The sequence below is a fragment of the Megalopta genalis genome, chromosome 11 (genome assembly GCF_051020955.1).
Source record: "Megalopta genalis isolate 19385.01 chromosome 11, iyMegGena1_principal, whole genome shotgun sequence".
Lineage (NCBI taxonomy): Eukaryota > Metazoa > Arthropoda > Insecta > Hymenoptera > Halictidae > Megalopta > Megalopta genalis.
In genome coordinates, this window is record NC_135023.1 from 15,143,252 (window position 1) to 15,171,247 (window position 27,996).

General features: G+C 36.5%; 1 protein-coding gene and 1 long non-coding RNA gene across 3 annotated transcripts in view; one reads left to right on the forward strand and one right to left on the reverse strand.

Annotated features, from left to right (window-relative positions):
* The window catches only part of LOC143260305 (uncharacterized), a 237,903-nt gene that overhangs the window by 22,767 nt on the left and 187,140 nt on the right, over positions 1 to 27,996 (forward strand). The gene's annotated exons all lie outside the window — the stretch shown is intronic.
* LOC117219137 (dipeptidase 1) overlaps positions 2,722 to 27,996 on the reverse strand; it is a 287,674-nt gene continuing 262,399 nt past the window's right edge. Inside the window, exons 10-13 of the mRNA XM_033468054.2 lie at positions 19,976 to 20,060; positions 18,518 to 18,593; positions 18,107 to 18,245; positions 2,722 to 17,407 (exon numbers count right to left, since the gene is read on the reverse strand). Of these exons, the coding sequence (XP_033323945.1) occupies positions 17,318 to 17,407; positions 18,107 to 18,245; positions 18,518 to 18,593; positions 19,976 to 20,060 (390 nt within the window). The 3' untranslated portion in view covers positions 2,722 to 17,317. The remainder of the gene's footprint in view (positions 17,408 to 18,106; positions 18,246 to 18,517; positions 18,594 to 19,975; positions 20,061 to 27,996) is intronic.

Below are 27,996 nucleotides of genomic sequence, written 5' to 3' on the forward strand. Positions count from 1 at the left end.
AAAGTTAAAGCATGAAGATAAATATTGATAATCTAAAACGTAAAATAAAATAGTTTTTATTTTAATAGCATAAAGCATAAAATAGAATACTTCTCATAGTTCTTAATCTGGAAATAAATTGTGAGAATGAGTAAAACGTAACGTGAAACGAGATAACGCGAAAATATTGCTTTGTCCGATATCGAATACTATGCGGCGTTAGGTGAATTCCTTTATTAAGAAACGGGAATGTGTGGACTCATTTTTAAGGAAAGTTCGTCAGCAATATATTATTTATATTATTATATATTATTATTATTATTTATATATTATTATATATTATATATTATTTATATTATTTATTAACTATAGGTTTCATCCTATTCAACGACCTTTTGTCATCTGCGTTTCAATTTTACGATATTTTTGAAAAATTGTTCACTTCTGCGACCAAGAAACTTTTTTATGGTTATGTGTAGTGCATGCTTCGATCATTTACACGGTTGAATGCATCAAGTATGAATGAGTATAAACGTGGTCTGTGCATAATGAGCACTGCGTCACGTCGCACTCGAGTCTCGCGACTTTGTTTACGAACCTTTTGTGAAAATGCTGTAACTATGTTCATGCGTGCAGGATTCATTAGCACCAACAGGAAAATTGGTTTTTCTTTTTTTGCTCTATAGATAATGCAATGCGCATCGCATTCGATGGGAATGCAACGAGAGGTAATCCTTTTAATCCGTCAATGCTGGTCGATGACGATGACCCAACTGTTTCGAAACATGATAGCAGCTGAATTGGGAAATGATGCTGTTCCAAAACTCGATTTTCTTTCTGCACATTTCCTATACGTTTATCTCCGACTATTTTGTAATAATTATTCTGTAGTAACAAACATATTGATTTCATTGTTGTTATTTTCACTGGCATGGCCATTAACTATATCGCTATGAATTCGATGAATTTTTAAAGATTTGATATATGTAGAGCAATCTAACATCAGTTACAGTAAATTTAGAATTATTTTCGAGACTCGAGTACAACAAATGCGACGTTTTCGAAAATAAAAAGACGTTGTTGTTGAAACATGATAGCAGCTGATTTGGGAATGATGCTGTTCCAAAGCTCGATTTTCTTTCTGCACATTTCCTATACGTTTATCTCCGACTATTTTGTAATAATTATTCTGTAGTAACAAACATATTGATTTCATTGTTGTTATTTTCACTGGCATGGCCATTAACTATATCGCTATGAATCGATGAATTTTTAAAGATTTGATATATGTAGAACAATCTAACATCAGTTACAGTAAATTTAGAATTATTTTCGAGACTCGAGTACAACAAATGCAACGTTTTCGAAAATAAAAAGACGTTGTTGTTGAAACATGATAGCAGCTGAATTGGGAATGATGCTGTTCCAAAGCTCGATTTTCTTTCTGCACATTTCCTATACGTTTATCTCCGACTATTTTGTAATAATTATTCTGTAGTAACAAACATATTGATTTCATTGTTGTTATTTTCACTGGCATGGCTATCAACTACATCGCTATGAATTCGATGAATTTTTGAAGATTTGATATATGTAGAATAATCTAACACACACACATCAGTTACAGTAAATTTAGAATTATTTTCGAGACTCGAGTACAACAAATACGACGTTTTCGAAAATAAAAAGACGTTGTTGTAAAGTTTCGTAAGGTTTCGACGACTAATATTCACGCTCCTTCAGAAATCGAATCGGAAGCATCGATGAGAACATTTTTCTATGGAGAGCATTGCTGTAATGGATGAGTCTCTGCACCGAGAAAATATCGATAAGCGTTACGAGCTCATTGGTTCGTAACAGATCACTACTTTTTACCTTTAAAGCAAAAAATTGTTGTTTGTGCGTATTTTTAGTTGTTACATAAATAACATTTATGGTGAAAATATTTATAATTACGCCGTATTAATTATAAGAGAAAGAATTGTATAATTCAGTTTTAATTAACGTAGCATGATCTTGCAAAATTAATAGGCGCAGCCTTAATTACATTTCCTTGATACATATTTATTTAGTTTGTCCTGGTTAAGTATTTATTGCTGTATATTATCATATACAGTACCATTTAGATCCGAATATCTCCACGTCTCTTTTGTTTTTAATTATACGAGAAAATATCAGAAACATAGCCATCTTAATTAGATAATTAACGTTACCTTTATTGCAACCAATACAGTGATATCCTACACAGAACTATAACGAAATAATTAACACTTGGATGACGGGGCTCGGGTCCATTTAGACCTGGAATATAAATATTGTTATTTAACTATCTATTTTCTGACAATTCATTTAAATTGCAAATTAAATTGCTAATTAATTTGCTTCGCTAAAACAGTTAACGTTTCTGGAAGGAGTAGCTTAAAAAATATGTTGAAAGAAGTCGTCAAATAAGATTGTAAATGATCCTAAACATAGTCACTTATGTTTCTGTCGTAAATGTCCGCTGTTCAAATGTTAAATAGAGGCAAATGAAATTTGTTTATATGTATACTTGCTTGACGAAACAAAGAAACGGTTAACCAAATTCTATCAAATGTTTGAAACATAAATATATGTTGTATGATTGTTAAATATAACTTTCTTCGTCGTGTCTCGCGTACTTCTGAAATGTCGATTGTTCGTATAATTATTTATCGAAGCGAACAGGAGAAGAATAAAGACATTCCGTGGTCAACGCATCCGTTGCTTTTGTAAATAATGTTTATTAGATAATGCGTGCTTAAGAGTATTAGGTAACATAATGTATTCTACGGTCCTTCATAGAAGGTGTACAAATCATTGTTCCAGCAATGTCTTCTAGATTAACGTAGATAAAATCATCGTCGTTGTCGTCGCTATCGCCTCTGTCCTCACTCAATCAATTAAACCCGTGCTTCTCGCGCATACTTCATTATGCGGATCGTTATCGAGTCGACACGTAAAATCGAATTTGTCCTGGAAAATTTTTTAGATCAGCGATATTCCCATATTTTCCTGCGAACTTTTTTGCATCGAAATTTCGGCGCATTTTATCATCAACACAAAGTCATTCAATTATTCATACGTGCACGCTTACGAAATTATCACGACTACTTAAAAGCTAAGGAAATTGCCGAATGTAAAATTATTTTTGGAAAATAGTAATTGCGATTATTTGATAATATTTTACCTGTTTTTTCTTTTTTTTTTTAAATCGATGGAGCGTCGATACTGAAAGCTGAACTGTATATGCTGAATTATAAAATCGTGTAAATTATTTGAATTTAATGGCGAACACGATTCGAATTTCCCATGAACATCGTTCGATTTTAGCGCTCCAAATTCACGAGTCCACGACGATTGATTCACGTTCCCGTGAGTTCTCAACATCAAATAAATCGAAGTTCCTTAAACTTATAATAGTATATAATACGGTCCTAAGGTTTCCCACGGTCGGTACAACTAAAATTATCGATGAATAACGTATCACTTTTCAAAGTTTCTTTTTCTCTAAACTCGTCAGGGCCGTTGGAGCAAATCTCTCGAAAAACCGGCCCGACAATTCATTAAAAAAATCTCGATCTTATTTATTCCTATATTCCCTTGTGTACGCTCAATCTGTTTTTCCCTCGTTTGCATCCACATTCATTCCACGTTTCTCTCTCTATATATAATTATTTATTTATGTAATCTATATAATAAAGAATTTTTATGTAGGTAATAGCAAGTAACGTACAAGCAAACATCGGTTAATTCCAAGTATCCCCCCTATTTTATTCAAACTTTCCTGTCAGACTATTTTCCCCTCAAAGTTCAATTATATATAACGAAGATTTAATTATACGTCGCACTTTCCATCGAAGTTCCTAACTGAACTTTTACTTTTCCAATCGTAAACTTTACCCATCGCATTTTTACAGGATTCTGGCGAATATTTTAGTTCGAATGTATGATCAGAATTTATTGAATGAAAATAATTCAGTAAGTTCTGTGTTTTTTGTATTTATTTCATATATAACTTCCTATTACGTGTACGCGTGTTAAACAGAATCACAAAAAAGTATTGGAAAGTACATTTTCCAATAAACAATAGGAACGTCATCGAAAATCAAATAATTAAATTTTAACTGGTATCCAACAAAAGCTTCGATTGTTTTGATTGTACTCTGCATGTTGAACACATATACATATATCTACAGACTAGTACGAAGTGAAACGATGAATTGCATTAATGCATTCTATAAATAAAAGCATCAAAATAATGTTATTTTAATGTAAAATGAGAAATACTTTATTCGAAACTTGCGAATAGAAAATTAAACGTGAGATCGATAACAGAGTCAGTTTATTACAGTACACGAGCATTTTTCAAATAAAAATTTTATTTATTTTAAATATCATTCGATCAGTTATGTTATTTTAATAAAACGTACCTTGTAAATAATACAATGTAAATTGAAACTGATATGCAAGGGGAAGTTCTCTTCCGATGATTTTTATTATTATTATTATTATTTTTATTCATGTTGTACAAAATCAGAAGTGTGCAACAATAAAAAAAGCTTTAACTAAACAGAATGAAAATTTGCAGAAAGTAATTTTAAAAAACAATCTTCGTAGAATAAGATAGAATTCCATGCGACAACGGTTCTAAAAGAATTTTCTAAACATTTTTTATTTACCATTTCATTTTTCAATTTATTTCGCTACTCATATTTCCAATTAATTATGTTCGTATACGTATAATACCGCATAAAGGTTCGTACAGATTTTTAATTTGGTTTGTAAATATAATGATTTTAAATCATATTTTTTTCATGCATTAACACAATAAATTAACAACGACTTAATCTTACAATCCTATCACAGAAATAAAGTAACTAATTAAACAGTTTGTATTTTCTAAAACGATTATTGTAAAATTAAAAAGCACACGGTATAGTTGCTCGATTCGCTAACAATTGCCATAACTTTTAATATTGTTTCTTACAAATCAGGCGACTAACAATTTTTATCTACTCTATGCACAATGATTACTGTTAAATAAAAAAGATCATATCCATTGGCTGTATCTGTTTGTCGATTTCAGTGAAATATAAATGTTTATTGAACAGAATAAGAAACATCCTCTAGTGGACACAAATAAAATCATGTAAATAATGTCTGTTTCCGTTATCCGGTGTGCATCTTTACCACGAAATCTTTATATTTTTCTGTTTCCCTCTATAAAATCTACCCACGCCTTACCAGGTATTGCCAAGAAGGAAATAAAAGTCTTGGTTCTTCGAAATGCGGCATCGAAATAAAATCGAACCATCAAAATTCCACAGAGTTGCTTGTCGAGCTGTTCCGTGGAGCAACAAAGTTTGAAGAAAAAAATACGGGCACTCGTGTAACCGAGGTTTCCTTGTTGGTTTTATGTGTTTGTGTTACGTTCGTAACTATACCAATGTCGAGTCGAATGGAGATTAATTTATTTATGCGCAAGATTCTGCAGCTTCTCATCCGATCTTTCTGCGCACGTGTGTAAATTCAAACTTCCAAAGAATCGTGTGCCGGTGTCGATGTGTATATGTGTGTGCGTGTATGTGTGTGTGTGTACATGTTTCGTGTGTACACGCTCGCGACCGTACACTATGCTCTTTAGGTAATAGGTGTCAAGTGTCTTCTGTGTGTTTGTAGCGTTAGTAATTAATTTATTAAAACTTTCTATATCATCTTAATTTTCATAGTCTCTTTAATAATTGCCTATACATTCCGTTTCATTTTTCTTTCTCTCCCTCTCTCTCTCGCATTCTCTCCCTCTCTCTCATTCTCACTATCTTTCTCTTGCTCTCTCTCTCTCTCTCTTTCTTCTTTCTTTTATCATGCATTTTTATAATCTGTCTCGTGCAGCTGCCTTTCCTTCGAAACTTTCTTTCTTCCCTTTTAAGATAAATTTATTTAAAAATCATTCCGCATGCGGTAATCGTCGAACAACTCGAGGCATCCTGTTTTTACAGTAACGACGAAATCAGGCCGACGCCCGGCCTTGACACGTTACACACATCCCGAAAGTGAAAGCTTTCTCGACGATCTTGCGTGACTTCAAGCGCAACGACTGATAGTTCATAATATCGAAACAAACAAGGACATTCGGCTAAAACAGCAGAAACAGAATTGCGTACAATGGGTCCGTATTCCGAGGCTGCGTCCGTGGATAATTCACTGTGCTCCGCAAATGTTACACTTCAATATTGCTTCCCGAAAAAAAAAAAACGGAAACACATGATCCGTTGGTAATCATCGTTTCACTCTTGTTTCATCATATCGAGGAACCGGAAAATAATTAAACGAATAACGCTGCCATTTAATCGGGAAAACGGTGATTTACTCGTTAATAATCTTAAATGTTTCTAATCAACGCTTTCAGAAATCCCTCGTACACTCCTCGAAGATAGTTATACAAAAGATTGTCGGTTCACACATGTTCGTTTCACATACTGACTCGATCTATTATACTTCATTCGTAATGTGATATTTTAACACTTTGTTCGCCGTGCAAATAGCTTCAAAAACTTATCAAAATCGAAGCATTCTGTTCGATGAAATTAAAATTGAAATTATCAGTTGTACGGTATCAATTACTTTTCAAACATTCTTGCTTTCTTCGAACCTCAATAGAATTAGGAAGATGTAATAAATTAGCGTAAAAATTATTTTACAAAGCAGAGCAAATAATTCTGTTATCCACATATGAGTGACAGGCGGCAGTTAAAGCGTTAAAAAAAAATCAGAATCATCTAAAGCAGAGAAATGGAGGAGCATATAAGGGAAGAACGAAGTTGCCCGGTGGTATTAGACAACGAAAATGATAAAAAAACGATAACGTCGACGAGAGGAAACAATATTGAACTGGAAATTTCCGTCGCCGGTGTAACAATGAGTGCAAGCTTTGTCACGGAACCGCGCGCAAAAGAACGGGAAGCGATTGATCTCGAGCGTTCGACATTATTATAAATCGAAGGGCAGAACGGACAAAGTGTCGGCAACGTGATCTCCCGTTTTCGACAGGTCGACGGCCAAGACGGCAACGTCGGCTCCATCGGATTCTGGGAATTGACAAGGCTCGGCATCGATGTGCCCAGCTCGTTCTCTTAATCTAAACACCGGTTTCGAAATCGGCGCTCACGCTACGCGTTCCGACAGGATCGAAAAAAAAAATAATCTGTCCAATCTCTAATCCTAGGGGGTCGAAGTCTTGTCTCTTATAAAAACGAACTTGGAAGAAGGAAACTCGCCTATGCGACAGTTCCACAAGCAATCGGTCGAGACGAAAAACGGACATTTGGCAGCACGGTTAACAGAGGAGACGAGATAAACGTAGGATCGACGACTTCATCCACTTGTCCCTTCGATAGGTCAATTATCGGCGGACTGCGGACGCGTTTGCGCCGGATCATGCAAACGAACTTGAACATTTCATTTCTACTTGCGCGATCTTCGTCTGAAAACCAGTGGCGTAAGAGAAAGTGCGGCGAGAACCACGTGACCGTGCCGATCCCACTCGCAACGTTCCCCCACCACAATCGATCACGTGGTTAGTTGCGCTTTCTTGAACGCCAGAGTCGGAAACAAACACTGGATGCGGAATTTCATTGAATTCGAGTTGCCGCGTCGCTGGAAACGTGAAATCGACGCAAACCTCCGCAGTCCGACGATCTTCAGCTTCGCCACGAGCGGCCGGAAGCGGTTCTCCGATCTCGAGAAATAAAGCTAGAAAATCGTATCCGTGATCGAACAGAAATCGGTTCTTCAAACATCGGTTCTTCAACATCTCTCGGGTTACAGTTTTCGAAACACTGTCTCTCCTGCCTCTCGTTATATACATTGTGGATTACACGTCGATATATTTCTATGTACAATCGCGTGTCTCGTCTTGCCAAACTTGCCTTTTGTGCGTTTGGACATGTCGGTTGTAATTGTATATAATATAGTAAGTTATAATATTATTAATCTGAGTTTCTAGGCAGTTGTGTGTTGTTTACATTATATACGTTAAGATTTATCACTAAGGCTCTCTCTCTCTCTCTCTCTCTCTCTCTCTCTCTCGCTTGCTCTCTTTTTCTTACTCTCTTTCTCACACACTTTTTCTCTTTCTCTCTCTCTCTCTCTCTCTCTCTCGCATCGTCTATATCGCATGTAGTTTCCCATTCTCACGCTCTTTACAAGAATTTTCTTTTGGCCTCTGTGTTCTCTCGCTAAGTTGGTTGCCGAAATGAATGGTTCAGCTACGCATGCGTGTTCAACCGTTTCGCTACAGAAATTCATCGGAGGAGAAATGAAACTGAACACGTTCAACCGATTCCGCGTACGACGCTCGAGCTTCTCGAGAAGGAAAATTTTCGCCTCGTTACGGCGCAAAACACAGAATCCCGTGCGCGAAACCGACGATACGTTCGCGACGACGCTCGGACACAGTTTCAGTAAGCGGTTTTGGAACAACAAAGTCTTTGTCTTTTTTTGCTTTTTCTTTTTCTCTTTTCGCTTTCTTTTTCGAAACAGCTCCGACGATGCTGACCGAACGTTTCGACCGTGCCCCCGTTCCCCGTCGGCGCGCGAAGCAAACTCATTTAATCGTCATTCGCCTCTGTTCATCCCTCGACTAGCGCTCGGTACACCCATACACGCTCGAAATGATTATCTAGAGTTCCTCGTTCGCGGTTATCGATCCGAAATATTCCTTTTCGCCATTGTCATGCGGCTTCGAGACCCATCTCCGGCAGTTCCCGCCCACGTTTATACAAAGAATACACCGTTTCCCTTATTCCGGCTCTTACGAAACTAGAACGGCGCCATATGTCTACGCGTGATTGAGTCCGAGTCGTGCGGCTGCAAAACGCTCCCGTGAACGCAAGAGTGAGTCTTCTTGTTTCCATTTCCGAGTCCCGATCAGTGGTATTGAGCAATGTACTGCCATCGAACCGATCGTTTGAGAGACACCGTTCGTCGGTCGCCGACTGATTGCGTTTCTTTGTGCCGGTCAAAACATCCTCGTTTCTTTTCTGAACGTTATCGTTCTTTGTAACGGCGTGAGAAAATGTTTCGTTTAATTAGATCTATGTAGCGGCAACGCATTTTTATAGAGAATTTGAACAGGATGATCGGACGCGGTCTTTGATACATTTGTGACAGGGTCTTGGGGCGCAGAAAGCCTAAAGGTCGTTCGAAACTGAACAGAACTGGCGACAGACGACAATTGGCGATCACGTTGGATTGTCCAGTTATCGAATGTCGAAGGCTGTTTATCGAACGAAAGTATGTTTAACCCCTTAACGCGCAGAAACGTATTAACACGGGCGTGCAAAACCGGCCAAAATGTGCAGACCCGTATATATACGGTCGGCGTCGCAACTTATGTTGTGTTACCTATATTAATTGAAAAACAGTACGATGGGTACAAAATTCGATCTGCAATACGATTCAATATTCACTATAATTATTTATCCACTATTTTTATTGAATTTTTAGTAATTTTTGCATTTTTTTTACATATTTATTGAAATTAAGGTCCAAATATGTATTTTCTTAGATAAAAAAAATTGATTCTTTTGGGTCGGTTTTTTTTTTTTAAATTGTGCATTAAGGGGTTAAAGAAGACGAGCGACCTCACATTAATAAAGAGTGAGGATCTTGTCTGCAGGTGAGAGGACCGCGATTGACCTCTCAGCTTTACTACGGAATTCTTACACTGCTTGAGTGGAATTCTTATACTGAGTGGAGCCGTGGACGAGATTTCAGTGGTCGTTGGGCCCTTTTGTCACCTAGCGATGGCTGCTGTCTAGGTGATTTTAATTGTTGCGCAAGATCGTCGGAGGTCAGTGTGGCAGTATTGAAATCTTGACCATGAAATCTCATCCAGGGCTTGGAACGGTTTCAAATTGTTCCATGACTGGGTTGCAAGACTGCGGATTTTTATGCAAAGTAGAAATTGATATGGGAACCACTACAAATATAAGTAATAAACAAAAACAATAAGTAACAATTCGAAATTTGGATTAACCGTAGTAGCTATTTAAAATGAAGGTTCCTCATAACCCGAACGCGATATTACAGCAATTTTTGAGACCTGATCTTATTTTTCCACTGATGTACCATATTTTACATCGTGTTACGACTTTCTACATACGGGTAACATTTTCTCGCACCGTTACAAATGATTGAGTCACAACTCAACTCTGCTTACACATCAGTCATTCCGTAAGTAATAGTTCTTATAGCACATAATATTATTCAGCTCATTTAAAGATATTATATGGATCATTGTGAACATCATTTTTGTAATATATTCAGTAAAGAACAATTAGGTCAAACACAAGAGTTATATTCACGGCTTTACTATGTAATAGGATCTAAGGATTAAGCATTATTCTGTCGAGCTCTGAGCAAGATTCGTTTTTGTCTTTTTACTACTTTATCTGGAAGTGATACGATTGTTCAATTAAGATTTATTCAATTGTTTCCCTAAACATTCTACCATCTCAGATTTTGACATTTCCACCGAGTTTTTTTATCGGTTAAACAATATCGAAACGGTGGAAATCAATTCTATGAATCAGAAAACTTTCGGATTCTAAATCAGTATTGAAAATAAGTTCTGCAAAAAAAAAACATACAAATTTTCCATTAGCTATTTTTCACTGAAAATTATCATTGAACTACGACGTTGCTTCGAGAATGACTTGATGCTTGGACAAAGTAAAATGTCGCTGTTCGCAATAGTATTTTGTACAATTAAATTAGTCAAAGAAACGCAACCATGACGCAACGCAGGGTTTTCGAAGTGCTTTTAAACCCCATAACATGAATAGAACGGACAGACGTTAACGCTTAATCATAATTTATAGCGAAGACTCAAAGAAACACTAAACGGTCTAGAATAGTTCTTTCCGTTATGTCACAAAACACCGTTTCATATCCAACGCGTTGCTAATCCTTGTCTCCACGCTTTGAAAACAATTTATCACTTATGATTCGTCTCTGAAACGTGGCATGGCGAACGTGTGGCTAGACTGCGCATTACCATGCAATTACCGTTTCTACAAATAATCTTAAAGGGAAAAATGAACCTCGGCGATCACGTGATTTCTTAAGGTAAAAGTGAAACACCATTAATCTCAGTTAATGCGCACGTTTCCCCGTATTTTAGACGCATAACAATCCGCAATCTAGAGACACTTCACGCAACACATAGTCGATTCCGTGACTGATTTTGCTCGTTCACCGTCTGTATCGTAAAATGGTGTCGTTTTCGACGCGAAACGGTTCCCCAAACGATCCGTTCGACTGGATATTTTAACATGCTAGACTTATACTCTTTATGAATTAGAAATCGTGAATATCATCCTATTGGTCTTTTACGCTAGTTAATCGTTCGCTACGTGTTGGTTATCAGTGTTATTGCTGCTAAGAGTTTATTCAACGGGATCCTGCGGTCTCTCTACAGATACTTTGTCGGTAGACAATTAACTCTGCTCGCCGATTTGCATATTACCCTTGTTAAACGCCGAGGAAAACGCAAGCGTACGTATTTTTGCTTCAAGGAAAAAAGCTTCCGCTAACAATCGCGTTCAAGACATTTAGCATCGTGGAAAACGATCGACAAGGCTCTTTGTTCGTCGATACGTTGACCGACTCGTCGATCCATCGGAACGCTGTTTTTCGAAAATCGAACGCTCTAATTTTCGCTCGAACCGAACTCGTCTAATGAGTTTCATTTTAATGATAAACCAACATAGCAACGCTACGTTATTATTAATTCTTATCAACAGACTCTTGGTAATGTTGGGACAACAAAGTTATGGCAAACGGAATTTGTTGCTTATGATAAAAATATGCGCTTCACCGGATGCACAGTACTTGCAGATGAAAAAACGGTCGAACAATGAGTCGACAAATGACGAATTTTAAACACGTTGACACGTTCAAAATTTGCTGTTCGCTATGTCAAAATATAACAACTAAACTGCGGATCCTTATGCAGTTATGTCATTCACATACTTTTGAACTGTTCAGAAAGACGTGCATATTGAGAAACATTAAACGACGTTGCTATCTTATTTTTACCGTAAGTAATTTCCTTGCTGCTAAATTCAATTTGTTCCTAATCCTGGTTCTTACTTGAATAGTTTATGAAATTTGAAATTCGTATAAAGATCCGCAATCTAGTAATAATAACAAAGTGTTTCCTAGTTTCATTGGAAGAACAGAGACGCGCTATGAAAATTGACCAAACGACAGAATTGTTGTGGTCTAAATTTTTCTGAGAAATAGACAAGTCATTCCTTCTAAAAATTGTTCAGAAATCCATGAACGACTCAGATCATACTCAAAGGATTACAATGATCAATAGGATCAACTTAATCCGCGTAACCGTAATCTGGCAGTCAGCGTCCTTAAACTAATACATTGCTACGACGTTTTCTCGTTCACGATGTTCGACGAGATCGATACAAGTCTGCATCGGTTTTCGCTGGTCTACGTCGATCGTTTTCCACGGGACAGTCTGCTACCGTAAGTTCGTAGATTGATGGTGCGAGTCGTCGAAGGCGCCATGGTTTCTTTTTATATAATATATGTATATAATATATATGTATAGTCATTAACAATATTAATTACAGGTACCTAAAAATTTCTCGCACGCGTTCCCCACGTCGGAAAAAAGTAAGAAAAGTCGAAATGCATCGTACAAGTTTAGGACAGTCTACTGGCTAAGTTCTCGGTCTCGTTCGATTCCGTCCTCCGTCGATCGGCGCGCGTCGATTCCCCGCCGATCGAGCTCCTCGTTTGGTTCTATTACCTACTCGTGTGGTTATCAAGTGATATTACAAAGTCGAAATGGTAAAACGTCGTTACGAAAAAACAAAGACGCTGCGAGAATGTTCCCGCGTCGTGTGAACGCTGAGAAAATCGATGTTTGATAGATGTGAACACGACGCGTTACAGATTGTGCCTAAAATTTGCGAGTTGAAACATGCCGGTTCCGCCGTTCTACGTTCATTGTCGCACGATCTCGGATTTCCATCGATGAGAACTGTCCAGGAAAATGTTCGCGCTAACACTAGTGAGGTAGATAAACGAGTAATAATAAATGGCCAAGTGTACATAAAATGGTTAAGTTGCATCATTGTCTTGAACGCATTTTTGAAATTGATGAAATCTTTGTTTGTAAACGTAGTGAAAAGATCGATATTTTCTTACAGCTATACACACACAATTTTTATAGAATTTTTCTCAAGAGGTGAGTACTTTTCGTGAGCTATTATTAATTTGATATTATTCGATCTTCTTTCAATTCCATTTTTCATGCTTACATGTTCATCATAAAGTAACGCAGATATATCACTGTATTATCTGAATTCGTGAAAAATTGCAAATATTAATACTGATTAAATGTTTGGTAAATGTATGTATCACGTCATTATAAAATTTCATTCTACAGACGTTTTAAACTCGATGACTATAATCTTCGAATTATATTACCTTTTTCCCAACAAATGCAAGTACTCTAAATAAGTGTAATGATTAAATTTAATCAGTCTATTCTATCAATGAAAAATTCACGATAAATTAAATTAAATTATCCTCTAAACCGTTCTCATTGTACAACTATTTCTAATAAATTCATTTGACACATTTACTTGTTACGTTTGATCAGGTATGAAATGAAATTAGTTGGTGACAGGGCAGGCACTCGCTGTTGGCAACTTGCTTAAGTATTCTATGAAACAATATTTCTCCATTGTGATCAGAAAGAAATAAGGCAAGAAATGGGAATTAACGAAAATATAATTAGAAATAATAATTCGAACAGTGTTATTACGAACTAAAGTAACTCCGCGTCGTTTTCTTGCGTTTCAAAAACGGAATCCCGTGCGAACACTTCTGATTGCTGAACGTCGAGGAACTTCGTGTTTCGACTCGCAGACCACAATTTGGATTGATCTGTATATTTACAATAATCGCAGTGACGATCGATTCGATATCATCTTCCTATTTATTTATACAGCGTGATTCTTTCTTCGTCCCTCTCCCGTTCAATGAAAATCTGTCGCATTGCATTCATTGCGTTGGCAAATCTAGGATAACCCTGGACACCGTCCGAGAGCGATTGGCAAACTAGAGATGGTGCACCTCGATACTCGCTGACTGTTTAACAATAAGTAACGTCCCGAAGAGCTGGCTTGATTTTTTTTCTCTACGCCCGTAGAAGTATTTTATCTCTCGTCATCTGTCCCTTGAATGCTTCCATTCTGAATTCTACGGTTTCATCGACGATTTATCTGCTAAGGTTTTTATTGCTACGTCTCGGCTACTGTATCGAAATGGGGTTAGCGATTACAATTTCTCGTGTCAGAGTGGTTCAGTATAAAGTGGCTTGGCAGTGTTTAACATTGGTGACCGTAACGACAAGACCTGACAATTTATCCGGATGTTCCCTGTCGCGTTCTCGACTTCGCCCGCTATTATTCGAATATCCGCCATTTCAATCGTTTCGTTAATAACCAACGTTTGTTACTCGATAAATTATATATCCTCGCGTCTAACAATTCCGGCGTTTGCTTTCACACCGCCGCGAGAATCAACAGAAGATTAAACAACGGAGAGGACATCTCGAACAAATTTTAAACGCGTTAATTTTAACATTCATTCTTCGAATATTTTAGGAAGATAACGTTTCCAATCAATTGAACAGGATCGCAACGTTCCTTTTCTACGATGGCATTTCGCCGACGATCTTGCTGCTCTGCAATGCTGCGCGCCAACGCGTCGTCGATCAACATTTTTGATAGCTCCTTTTCGAAAAAGTCCTTTTCGTCCTTCATTTTACAATCCGCGATAATCCCGAAGTGGACACAGGGCACGAGCAGCGAAGATTTTTCCGAATACCATCGTAGACGAGGAACTCGATGCGATCTTCGATACAACAATTAAAGATCGCTCAAACAATTTCATCGTAAAGAATCGTTATCTATCGCGAATCTGTTAATTAGACGTGAATTAATCCTACGCTCGTTATGTACACACAATATCGTTCAACATTTAAGACCACGATTCTTTTTACAAACGAAGAAACAATTCCGTAAATCTTGACGCTTCGGTTACCGACTCGAGTTAAGAAACAAGACAATCTCGAGAACAACGCATTGGTTTTTCATAATTGCGCGCCGAGAGTTGTTCGAACGAAATCCAGGAAACGTATTTGTTTAGTTCCCGATACTCGCGAAAATTGCTTTGCTTCTTAACCGTTTTCGGCGAATATAACCGTCGATGTTGATTCCATCGTTAACCGTTTTAAATTCTATAATTTGTCGCTCAGTTGTCGAACAGTTTAAACATCGAAAGACAATTTGGATATTCGAATCTGAAAAATATCCGGATAGTCAGTCGCAGTCCTAGCAAGCGTATAAATTAAGAAGCGGTGTGTTGAAACACAAATGTTTGCGACATGCATGCGTGATTACGTGTCCCGTTACAATGAACGCCGTTTAGTAATAGTTCTGAAGATTTCAGTCGGAAAGTCGGAAAGATCGTGAAAATTCGCGCGCAATTGAAAGTCGATGAACAGGTCTTCCCCGAATGGTCTTATAGGCGAGCCTTTTACGTTATCAACGAGATCCTTTGTGCTCTCGCAATTATAGAAACGCTAGAAAGCCGGAAATCATCGAACGTACGCGATTCACCGTGTGATCTACGTTACGCGAACCGTCTGTAAATGTTCTCTAATGAAACGTTACAAATTTTTATCTCACGTGGTTTTTCTCTGTTTTTTTTTCTTCTTTTCCGTCGTTTATCAATTTCTTGGTCTTAAGCGCACTTATTAATTCGACACTATGTTATTCTGGCGCGCAAGAAGCATTCGAACGAAACGATAAAACGGATCCGTGGTTCTGCGTTCGCGGAGCTCCCCCTTGCGATATTCGATAAATGCAGTAATTTATCCATAATTCGTGCTCAAACTACGCAGGAAAATGATCAATTTGGGAAGAGGAGATACGATTATTCGAGCCTCGAGGCTTGTCTTTATAGTTGTTGGCAATCGGTGACTATAAAAACGAGCCGCAAGGCTCGAACAATCGTATTTTTTCTTCTCAAATTGTCCATTTTTGTGCACGATCTGAACGCGAATTAGGGTGAAATTACTGTGGTTCGCAACGTGCTATATCGTAAATAGAAAAATTATGTTTCCCAGCGGTATCAACCTAACGATAATACGTAGTCAGCGATAATTCATCTATGCATTTTTTCTTTGCTCAGCGGTAATTAGTCTTCAAGTTGGTTGAATTCCTTTAATGTTCCTGTCTCGACTGTTTTTTCTTTCTTTTTTTTACACTAACTTTAGCTTCAACAACTCATGCAGCAAGTTACGAAAATAAAGAAACTCGAGGGTCCGGCGTATATTTAAATTCTGATTAATGCAACTCTCCCTGATTTGCATTTGAACGCGTGTCCCTTACCATTAGCATCCATCGCTTCGGATCTTCTAAAATTATTCGAAGGTAGAGGTATTGAAAAACACTTACTGGATTTCGGTCGAGATTACCGAGAGAATACGTTTCCACGAATGCTCTCGCTCGAAATATATTCTTCTCGTGCAAGCATTTTTGGCCGCCTCGATTGTCCGCGTCAATACGAGTTATTCATTTAGGAACGCTTTTCTTACGTTTAAAATTATTATGCATTATCATCTCGTTCTCAGGACCAGCTCGGTATTCGCACAATAGAATTTCAACGGAAATCGTCGTAAGCACAGCACAGATTCTGGAAACTATGCCCCTCCAAAATTCGTTCACAACTCATGCATCGGAAATAATCACGGTTTACGCTCGTTCCTAACTGCTTTCGCGTCTGCTACAACGAACAAAATCAGCGGTTTGCTACTGGAAACGAAATCTTTTCTCGGCCAGCACGTGTCCCGCAGAAATCAACGAGGACGAATGAATCATCGTGATTTCTGTTGCATAAGCACGCGAGAAATTTGTATAATAAGAAAATACGGTCTCGAGAAAACCGGAACCAGGTCCTGACAGCGATTGATTTTTCCACAGTCTCGCCCTTATCAGTTTCACAGATGGATCTTTCATCTTCGCACGATTTTTCATGTTTCATAAGGCGCGATTGAACTCCCCGGAAAAGTCGAAAAGATTCTATCAGGGAAAAAGTGATCTTTCAGTTGATCCAGCTCGCACGTTTACAAGGTCCTATAGTTCCGTGATACGTGCCGAACCTTCGGCGATCGTACAAAATCGAGGGATCCGGCTGCGGACGTCCTCAAAGAAGATCAAGATGCTCCGTAGACGCAGGCAGAGTTGTCAGGCGGACTGATCTTCTCCACTGGCAAAACTGCTGCCCTGTGCCATTCGTCCCGTACCTGAAATTCAAACGGTTTCATTTTGTTTGACCCGTATCACCATGAACTTACGCTCCGCAAACGTTTTACCGCTAAACCTACCGTGCACTAACGATGTACAACTCGCGTCGCTCTATAGAACTTGTGTGTACGTGCTTGAATTAACATTCGAACGACGGACATTTTTAACGAAAATATCACCGAGTATGCTTCTAGGATCATTTGTCACTTTATTTGTCAATTCTTTTCAGCGTGTTTTTCAAGATACTGCTTTTGAACACATTTGATTTTTGTGCAGATCTTAACGAAACATGTGGGCATTGAAATTATTTCGTCAGAAACTAGAGCAGACGGTCGGCAAAACTATGATCCGTGGGTCACCAAGTGATTTGACAATTTTATTCGTTTTTATAATAATTAGAATTATGATTTTTATGTTCGGAGTTCGAAAACATATTGCAATTATTTTCTCAATAACATTGATATTCGCTATGAGGCTGTTTAAAAATGAAAATACAACTGGCCCGAAGCGTCTTTTTGATATTAATAGACTAGAGAATTAAATAGCAATATTTATATTCCGAATCCAAATGAGAACCCGAGCTCCGCCGTCCAAATGTTAACTAAAAAAACAACTTATCCAAGCGTTTGATTCTGTTCATCAAATCGGACTACGAAGAGGATTTTTTAATTAGTTGATAGTGAGTGCATGAGACTCACCTCCTCGACTTTAGCAAATACCCTCAGTAAATTGAGGCCAGCTAATTTTTTAATGTCCTCCTCCGTCCATGTCGGGTCTTCCAGGAGCGTTGCCAACAATTGAGGATACCTCGATACGTCCTCCAAACCGGTGGGAGTACTGTAAACGATGTTCAATGTTCACCGGTCGATCGTTCGCACGATTAATGTCGTCGTTCAGAGAATAAAAGAATCACCGGCTAGCAGCTGTTTGTTTGCTGATCGATAAAAGTAACTTTATGATTCGCGGGTTTCGTCGAACTGTTTGTTCGTCGCGTCGAAATTCGTTGTAAATTCCGACGCAGGCGAAACTGCTAATGCGGAGCAGAGCCAGCCGCTGATGCCCGATTCTCTGAACGCACAACGCATCAAGGATACTCAAAAGATAATTACAAATTTATCCCGTCGAAGCCGGCTCCTATTCCAACGTGATCGATCCCCGCCACCTTTCGAATGTGATTGATGTGTGCTGAAACAGTATGGCCTCTTAATAAGCTCGGCCGATATCGAGACGTTTTAAATGTTGATTTCATTATGCCAAATTCGCGTCGTCATTAACTTTTCGTTAACGTTCCGGTTCGAATGAAATCCGCGTCTAGCTGATCGATCATTAAACCCGGCTGGAAGTTGCTCGATTTAATGGGGATCGGTAGAGGCAATCGAGCTACGCGAGATTTTACGGATTTTGATTGGATCTACAGTAATAATTTCTCCTTAATTCGCGCTCGGATCGCGCACGAAAATGGACAATTCGGGAAGAAGAGCCTTGCGGCTTGTTTTTATAATTACCGTCAGTCAACAACTATAAAAACGAGACGCAAGATTATGTTTGTGCGCAATCTGAGCGCGAATTAGGGAGAAATTACCGCATTCAGTGCTGTAACATTCGGTTCTCTTGATTTTGTTTACGGCATTGGATCAATTTTCGGTGCATATTGATTTCGTGTAATTCTTCCCGATCTTTGCAAATTTATTTGCATAATGAAGCCCCGTTTATATGAAATCGACGAGTCGCGGAATATTGAAATCAGTAAATTTTTCGGTTAATTGAACGATGTCTCTGTGCAAAAATTTATCATGCATTTTAAACGAGGCCTCATTAATTCACTGTTTTCATTTCGATATGTTCTTGAAAATGATTTATGGCGTCACACGAAAGCAATTTTGCTGGTAGTTGATGTTTTCCGAACGGCATTTTTCATCTACTGCAATGTACGTTTTTGCGTGAACTTTTCTATCAAAAACCTAATTAGTTTTAGCCGCATGAAAATCGTGGACAACGGTTTATAACGCAAAGTGTAAATTACATTTTATTTGTAAAGGAATATAGAAAATATAACTCATGGTTTCAGGATTTAAATCAAATAAAAATTACAGTTAATTATATATACAATGTATTGGATTTAGATATTCAGAAACAATTGAATTCATTAAATAATATACAAAAGTCGTATATACCTAAAACTATAAAAACTATGTATTTGGTTCACGCTATCTTTTTACAATCTCTAATTTTCAATTCGAAGAAGCCTACGTTATGAACTGTTTAGTGACGGTAGACTTTTCACTGCAATTAGTTTTAATAATTTAATGTTAATTATTTTTAAAAGATAAATAAGAAGTTTGCAAAAGTATTTGCAGTGAATGGAAAGTGCACGGAGTGCAATAATATTCACGTGTCCGTGCTATAAATAATTTACACGTTTGCGTTATTACCTATCATTCGAGTAAACGTGTTACAGGAAAGAAGGTAGGACGACAGTAATAATTACGGTTTGCAATAACGATACGGTGGTTTTTATGTCCGTGGTCAGCAACAAAATAGCGTGTGGTTGATGGTGTTCTACGTACCAATAACATCTTTTATGGTGGCGGTGCTGTTGCACGTTATGAAGAATGTATAAAACGGAACCATTGCCACTCCCCCGTTTTTAGCCTGCAAACAGAAGCATTAAAACATCAGATACACCGGGATTATGAATATTTGAATGAGCTTTGTATAAGGAAATAACGATCGTAAAAGTTCCCGGAACAGGAAGGAACGTGTAATTTATTCAATGCGTACGTATGCGGGTCGCCGGAAATATAACTTCTCCGACGAATATCAAAACCTTTAAAAAATTTCATCAATCCTCGTCTGTCAGTCCTCCTCAGAATTTCGTTTGTCCCTTGATCTTTGTGATACAATGTCAAATTAATAGAATCGGAAGGCTGCTGTTAACTTACACAACAGATGAGACACAAAACCGTAAAATATGAGAATTTATTTCTATCCGAACTGTAATTTTCTTGTAATTATTTCAGATTATTAATTATTTATGTTGGGCCCAATAAGATCGTTCATCTCAGAGAAATGGATTTAAAGATATGTAAGTAATTTCTTATCACATTTCTATCTGAGTTATTTTTCTTTTAATTCATGCAGAACTTTGCAGAAAGAAGCGCAGTTCAATAATCTTATAATCTTCTATTAAGGAAAAAATTACAATACTTCCAGGTATGCATGAAATCATGCATTTCACGATTTTATGCATTTATGACGGAAATGCATAGCTGTAATTTAGAATATTAAAACGATTTAAAGAATTTAAAATCGTTGATGCATTAAGTTCAACTTATTAAAATGTTTAAAGCGAGGAAGATGTTTCTATTTTTGCGATTAAGGCAGTAAGTTTTGAATTTGCATACATATTCGCAGTATATTTATCGCAATATAAAATTGATCGAAGAAAATAAAAATTGATCGCAACTATTGCACGAAATAGGAACCGCTTCATTTAATTATTTCTTGTACATTGAAGATAATGTATTCAGCGCTCTTCAATTCTTTTAATTCTTCTATTGGGTTGGCAACTAAGTAATTGCCGATTTCAGTTATAGATGTCTCTCACTCCCATTTTTATGATATCCGTAAATGTTATATTATAAAATTATTATTATTATTATTATTATTATTGTTATTTTTTATTATCCGTGAATGTTAGCAACTGGACAAATTGAATGCAGCGGTCAAGGAAAAGCGACCAGAATTGGTCAATCGTAAAGGTGTCATTTTCCTCCAGGACAATGCTAGGCCGCACACGTCTTTGTCCACTCGGCAAAAATTGATGGATATTGGTTGGGAATCGATGTTACACCCACCATATAGCCCTGATCTCGCGCCATTGGATTACCACTTATTTCGATCCCTGGACAACTCCCTTCGTGGTAAAACTTTTAATGATGATGACGCTGTAAAATCTCACTGAACTCAGTTTTTGGCCGAAAAGGATCAGACTGTCTACGAGCGTGGAATTTTCAAGTTGTCAGAGAGATGGCAATAGGTCATCGAACAAAATGGAAAATACATTACAGATTAAACTTCATTCCAAGTGAAAAAGAATTTTTTATTTCATTGAACAAATCGGCAATTACTTAGTTGCCAACCCAATATTATTCCAAATTACAGCTACTCATTTTTGTCACGAACGAACGATGTTGCATCGAATTTCGTAATTCCGAAGGACGCATCGGAATACAGGAAAAATAATTCTTATTGAAGAGAATCCGGAATATGCAAGTCCGTTCGCGAAGTTACAGTAAAGCAACGGCGGTTCGACGGGCAGTTTACGTTTCCTCAAGTTTAATCGGTAACTTGTACGCGTATGATACCACGTCGGCAGATATTAAAAAAGTTGTGATCCGAGATGGCGCGCTTTCCATGTGTATCTGCGACTGGGAAACGCACATTAAAATTCGATGAGGCGAGCTGTTTGTTCAAACCGACTGCGCACTGCTGGCATTCCATATTGATTTTTCCTCAAAGTCGGTTTTCGAAAGATACGCGGAAACGACCCTGCCGCTATCAGAATCACCTGTCACCGCTACAGTTTACGTCCGCCTATATGTACTTCTGCAGTGTTGGCAAAGGATATTGTGAGGCTTCCTTATGCGATCCCCTTCATTTACATATAGAATGATTGATATTGCGTCAATTCTTGTTGCATACGAGAGGCGTTCTGCGAGGTATTTGCTTGACGTGTCGCGAGGTACATCGTGCATGGCTTCTGTGATAGTCGAGTTTAGTAACTCGATGCAATCGTCAGTTATCTGTTAGGCGTATTGTCGCGCATTAGACTGGCGGAGACACCTCCATTATTTCTAGGATCTACAGTTATGTGTGCATAATTATTGTAGACTCTCGAAGTAAGTTTTACATTGTTGCTGATGTATAAACGAAAACTACATCCTATATATTTCTACTTTTTTATTATTTCTAATGTATAAATATACAAATATACATTTTCTATTATTTCTAATGTATAAATATACAAATATACATTTTCTATTATTTCTAATGTATAAATATACAAATATACATTTTCTATTATTTCTAATGTATAAATATACAAATATACATTTTCTATTATTTCTAATGTAGAAATATACAAGTATACATTTTCTATTATTTCCAATATAGAAATAATACAAATATGATGTCTTTTTAAGCTTTCTTTTTAAATATACAGTATGTCTCAGCCAAAGAAGACCGCCGACAGTGCTGTGAATAATTATAAATTCAAAGTAACTTTTACATTTTTACTGATACTTAAAAACGAAAACCAAAAAAACTACATTTGTATATTTCTATTTTCCATTATCTTTGATTTAGGAATGTGCAAGTGTGTTGTTCTGTCAAGTTTTTGATTAAGTATCACTGACATAAATCATCTATTGATTTATTGTCTCTTACACAATAAACGAGCGATGCAATCTATTTATCTAGACATGAAAATTAATTGTTGTGCTGACATTGAGTTCACCTAATTTTGTTAGGATAAAAAAGTTTACAGGAATAATCGCTATGATAAATCTTAAATTTTCGTTTCTTTTCATGATCTATTTTCGTTCTACATAATTCTAGATAGACGATAAACATGTGAATCAAGAAAGAAATTATTCCGTTATCATTTGAACGATCTTCTAATTAATTCTAACAATTATCCTCATGACGTCTGCAGTTATTCAAGATTATTTTAAAGAAATAACATTCTCTGGTGATAAAAGCCAGATTGACACAATTATCGTTTGAATAACCCCATTCATTCAGGATTAATTTAAACAGACTTATGATAAAAGTCCGATTGAGACAATTATCTTCTTGACGTCTCCATTCGTTTAAGACTGATTTAAACAAAGAACTTTTGCCACGCGATAAAGGCCAGATTGAGACAGGCGGATCGATGGAAACTAAAGATGCAGGAGTAAATCCTTTGACTGTACGGTCATAAATCGTCCTCGGTTTTCGCTCTTGAAGGACAGGGAACTTAAAGGATATATATGATAGATCGCCTCCACGTAACCCTTCGGCAAATCAGAACTAAAATTTTTAACACCCCGTGCAATTTGTAGCGGCTAATTGGAAACATGGTTCTTGACGTGACTTGAAGCATAAATCATCTAGAATAAGAATTCTTTTTCTTATAATAGAGTATAGTGAGATTATTTATAATTCTACGATGTATCACACTGAAATTGATTAACCCACTACGATCCGTATTTCTGACACAGTGAAATTTTACATAATTCACGTAATTCGAAATCAGCAAATATCAATCTTTAGATGTATTGATATTTATGAAAATAATTATGTTTTTAATTAAATTTTTATTTAATTGAGTGTTAAATGCAATATCATAACCAAGACGCTGGAGTAAATAGAAATAACTTTTTGTTTGTTTTTTAATGAAAATATTGTACTTATTATTATCAGTGTTTGGGTACCAATTACGAGCACCGGAAATTTAAAACAGTTTTCAATTGAAACGTAAATATGTGACCGAGTGACAATAAAAATCATTTGTTTCTTGCGATTAATTTGTAAAAATTGTATCCTTTACTTGACGACATTTCTCTGTGAATAAATCTTTTCAATTTCACTGTTCCTTCTTCGTAAATTATTCTGGATGAAATCATTCAGTTCTGGAATTATAGTAACATTTTATATTGAACTGCGAATTTCTATGGTTTACAAAAATCTCGCGGCACACAATTGATTTTGTAGAATTGTGTGCAGAATTTCTCACGGCTTACTGGTTGAAAATCGCTGATCTAGAAACAATCGGATTTTCTCAAGTGATCAGATCTTCAACCTGGAAGCTCTCGTAGCGTTTTCGAAATAAAGTTTTCAAGATTTTCGCGTGCTCGAGTGAACTTTGTTTTAAATCTCCGATGGAATCCACTAGTTTTACCAATGACATAATAAAGGTTTTCTAATCTTGATATGGCTTAACTTGTGTGGGAATTGAACAGAACGATAAGTATCAAATTGTTTATGTCGTGGAAGGGCTGGCCGTTTCACGTTGAGAAATAAATTGTTTCTACCATGTACATGTACAGTCTGCCGCGAAAATATTCGGACGATTTTTAAAACGGAATAACGTTCTTTCAAATTGGGTCAAACAACTTGAAATTATCAGTATGCACATAAGTCATCGGGATATACAAAACGAATTGTTTAAATGTGCCTTTTCAGCTCGGATAAAAATAGTTGAAGAAACATTTTTTTTTTTAAATTTTGTTATCATCCTAACCAATTGCAACTTTTGAAAACAATGTTTCAGCCATTGTCTAGTGGACTAGTCTTTCTAACATTTAAACAAAATTCAAGTTGCTTTGTATAATTTTAAAACCCTGCGTTAAACGTCTGCACTATAACGACGAGTCAGACTCGTGACGAAGATTTCACACATAATTTACCGGATGTGAATGTTATTCATTTCTTCTAAATCGTAACAAAATTTGATTCTTTCGTTATCTCAATCTAGGAATGAAAGTAAACGAAGACTTACGAGAAACAAAAATTGCCTCAATCGATTACGGAAGTTATTAAGGATGAAAAAGTGCTAATTAACGTAGCTGTGAAAGAAATCGACGTGGAAGGGGATAAGTACTTCCTTCAATTCTCTTCGTTACTGTCTCTATTAGACTGAAAGTTTCGAGCACTGTTACAATCAATACGACGTTGACTTTGAAGTCAATCACGGTGAAAGTGTTTATCCTATTGCTCCTGACATAGCTACAAAAATGCCTGCACCAGGAATTTTATTCCCATGCAAACTAGCCCATAGTATTTTCGACGATTATCTAATAAAACATAGAATTTGCGTGAAAGTGTATTTGTTTATTCATTTGCCGGAGTTTTAGAAATCGGATATGTTAGAGAATAATTTATGTTCTAATTAAAAGGATATGATAAATCCGGATATGATAAAATGAGAAATTTTTTAAAATTAATTATCGTCTGCAATCGACTAAATTATTTCATCGAGTCATTTACTGCAATGATAATTTATTCTGGATTTACAGAATGTTGAAATGAACTTTAATTATATAGTCGAATAAAAAAAAGGTTCGAGCATTTATTATTCAGAATCAGAACTATGACGGAAAGGTACCTTTATTAGTCTCTGGCAAGGTCCTGAAGCGTTAGCCAATAAAATTGGAAGAAATCGTAAAGTTACACCGTGGAAACGCAATTTCACTGCCGCGGAGCAGTATATCCTGTCCTGAAATTTTAATATCGCGAATCTCTATAAATCATATTTCCCGCTCGCTAGGATTTTGAAACGATTGATTCAGGATCCTATGAAACATTCAATGTTCGCAATTCCCAGTTGGAATTCGTACGAACTGTTTCGAAAATCGTTCTGAAATATTATTTTTTTCATTGTGCAGTGAAAACAGTTTTTTTTTTTTTATTAAATACTAACGCATGCACTCTTTCGTTTGAAACAACAGATATCCATATTGTTATTCTTCTCACTATTTACCGCATTTTCTACCGAATTCATACTTTCCTCATTCGTTACTATAATTAAAAGTGAATGAGATAATTTGTGTGTATAAATTATACATTTCGATAGATCGTGAAATATTTTTCCGAATAAGTTTTTTTTTTTTGAAACAGAACAGTTTAACGAACTATTTTTCAGATATAACTATTATTGCTGGACTGTGGATTTTATGAATTTATGGCAAAAATTGGTATTTGAAACAATAAAAAGACTAAAAGAATTCGATGTCAATTCGAGTGTCAATGCATTAAATTGATCTCATTGAAATTATTTAAGAAAGAACGAAATTTCTATGCGTCTCAATTTTTTTATTTTGCATAAAGATCCGCTGTCTAATAATTAGCACTAGAAACATAGATATAGCTACATTAGGCAAAGTGATTTGCTATTTATTTAACTGATCACGATTTATTTTTGTATGTCGAGCATCTGCAGAATGTAAAGTGAACGATACAGGCAAGGAAGAAACGAGTCTATGTGTGAAATTGAATTGAAAGTGCGAAGTCTTTTTACAAAGCTTTGTTTTGAACGTGATTCGTCGGAGTTACATTTTCAAAGCAAACTTCCGTTCCGTAAAACCCGGAATCAAAGAAAAACCTGCGTTAGCAACTGAAAGGTTTGTTTTGTAAGTAAAAACACATGCGCACACTGAATCGCTGTTTCGCGGAACGTTCGTTCCGATCGTGGAACTCGAATGAAGCGTGCTAAATAAGTTTGAAAAGAATAATATTAACGCGTGATCCAGACCAGGCCCCAGCACATTTGAAATGATACTATTTGAGATATTGCTTTAAATAACATGTTAGTTCATTTCACAATTATTTCTATGCCTGTAATCACTTTTGAAATAACAATAACAATATTAGAAGTACAGTAATTTCTCTTTAAATCGCTCTCAGATTGCGCACAAAAGTGGACAATTTGAGAAGAAGAGATACGATTATTCGATCTCGTTTTTGTAGTCATTGATTGTCAACAACTATAAAAACGAGACGCAAGGCTCGAATAGTCGTATCTCCACTTTCCAGATTGTTCATTTTCGAGCGCAATCTGAGCACAAATTAGGGAGAAATTTCTGTATTATTTTAAGTAACACGTTATTTTAAAATTGTTTGAAACAATTGGAAATAATTACTATTTGAACCGTTTATTTTGAAAGTGGCATAAGTCACTTTTTCAAAAAAATCGAGTTAATGGTAACACTAATTACAATTGAACGGTATCTTTTCATTTTAGAAAAAAATGTGACTTATGCCACTTTCAAAATAAACGGCTCATTTGTGATAATTGCGAAATTCTTCTCTTGTGAAAGAATCTTTACAATTTCATCAACTTCGAAATAAACAGTGAAATCATCTTGACCGGCTCGGTAGGTTTAGTGTTAATAACTTCGATGGTTTTCAATTAATGCGTCGTTACTCTTCGATTCTTTCAATCCTTCTACTGTCTGAAAGTGCAGTTACCCATTTTTCTCATAAGCGCATAAAATCCGCGGTCCGGTCATTAGTATGGATTTCAATGGAACGTAAGGAAGTATTCGATCGTTCGAAAGCAATGAAAATAAAATAAGAGTTAAATGTCCTATGCATACCAAATCTGCGTTTATAGCCCGCATAACTCTATGCTTGCAAGGATGTCTAGAAAACGTATGGCAGTCAATTTAATAATGATCAATATCACTGTGCCATTAATAACGCATCCCGTGGTTGTCTTAACGCATAACATTGCAATGTGTTTACATTCATCATAATATACGTTTGTTGCTGCATTATGTTTGATGCTGTTTGCTGTGTTCCTTTTATCTCATATCTCCAGAGATACGAACTGTAGAAGACTATGGGGGTAGCTTGATGGAGCCCATTAACTACGAAGTATTGAAAATATTACTCGTTGCCATTTTTATGCGTTATGCACCGCTTTTGCAAAATGTTCTGACCACAGTGGGAATGTTTTTTAAAGAAATGTAAAAATAAATAATTATTTTTTATTTTATAATTATTTCTTATTCTATAATTGTTCTTATTAATGTTTGCGATG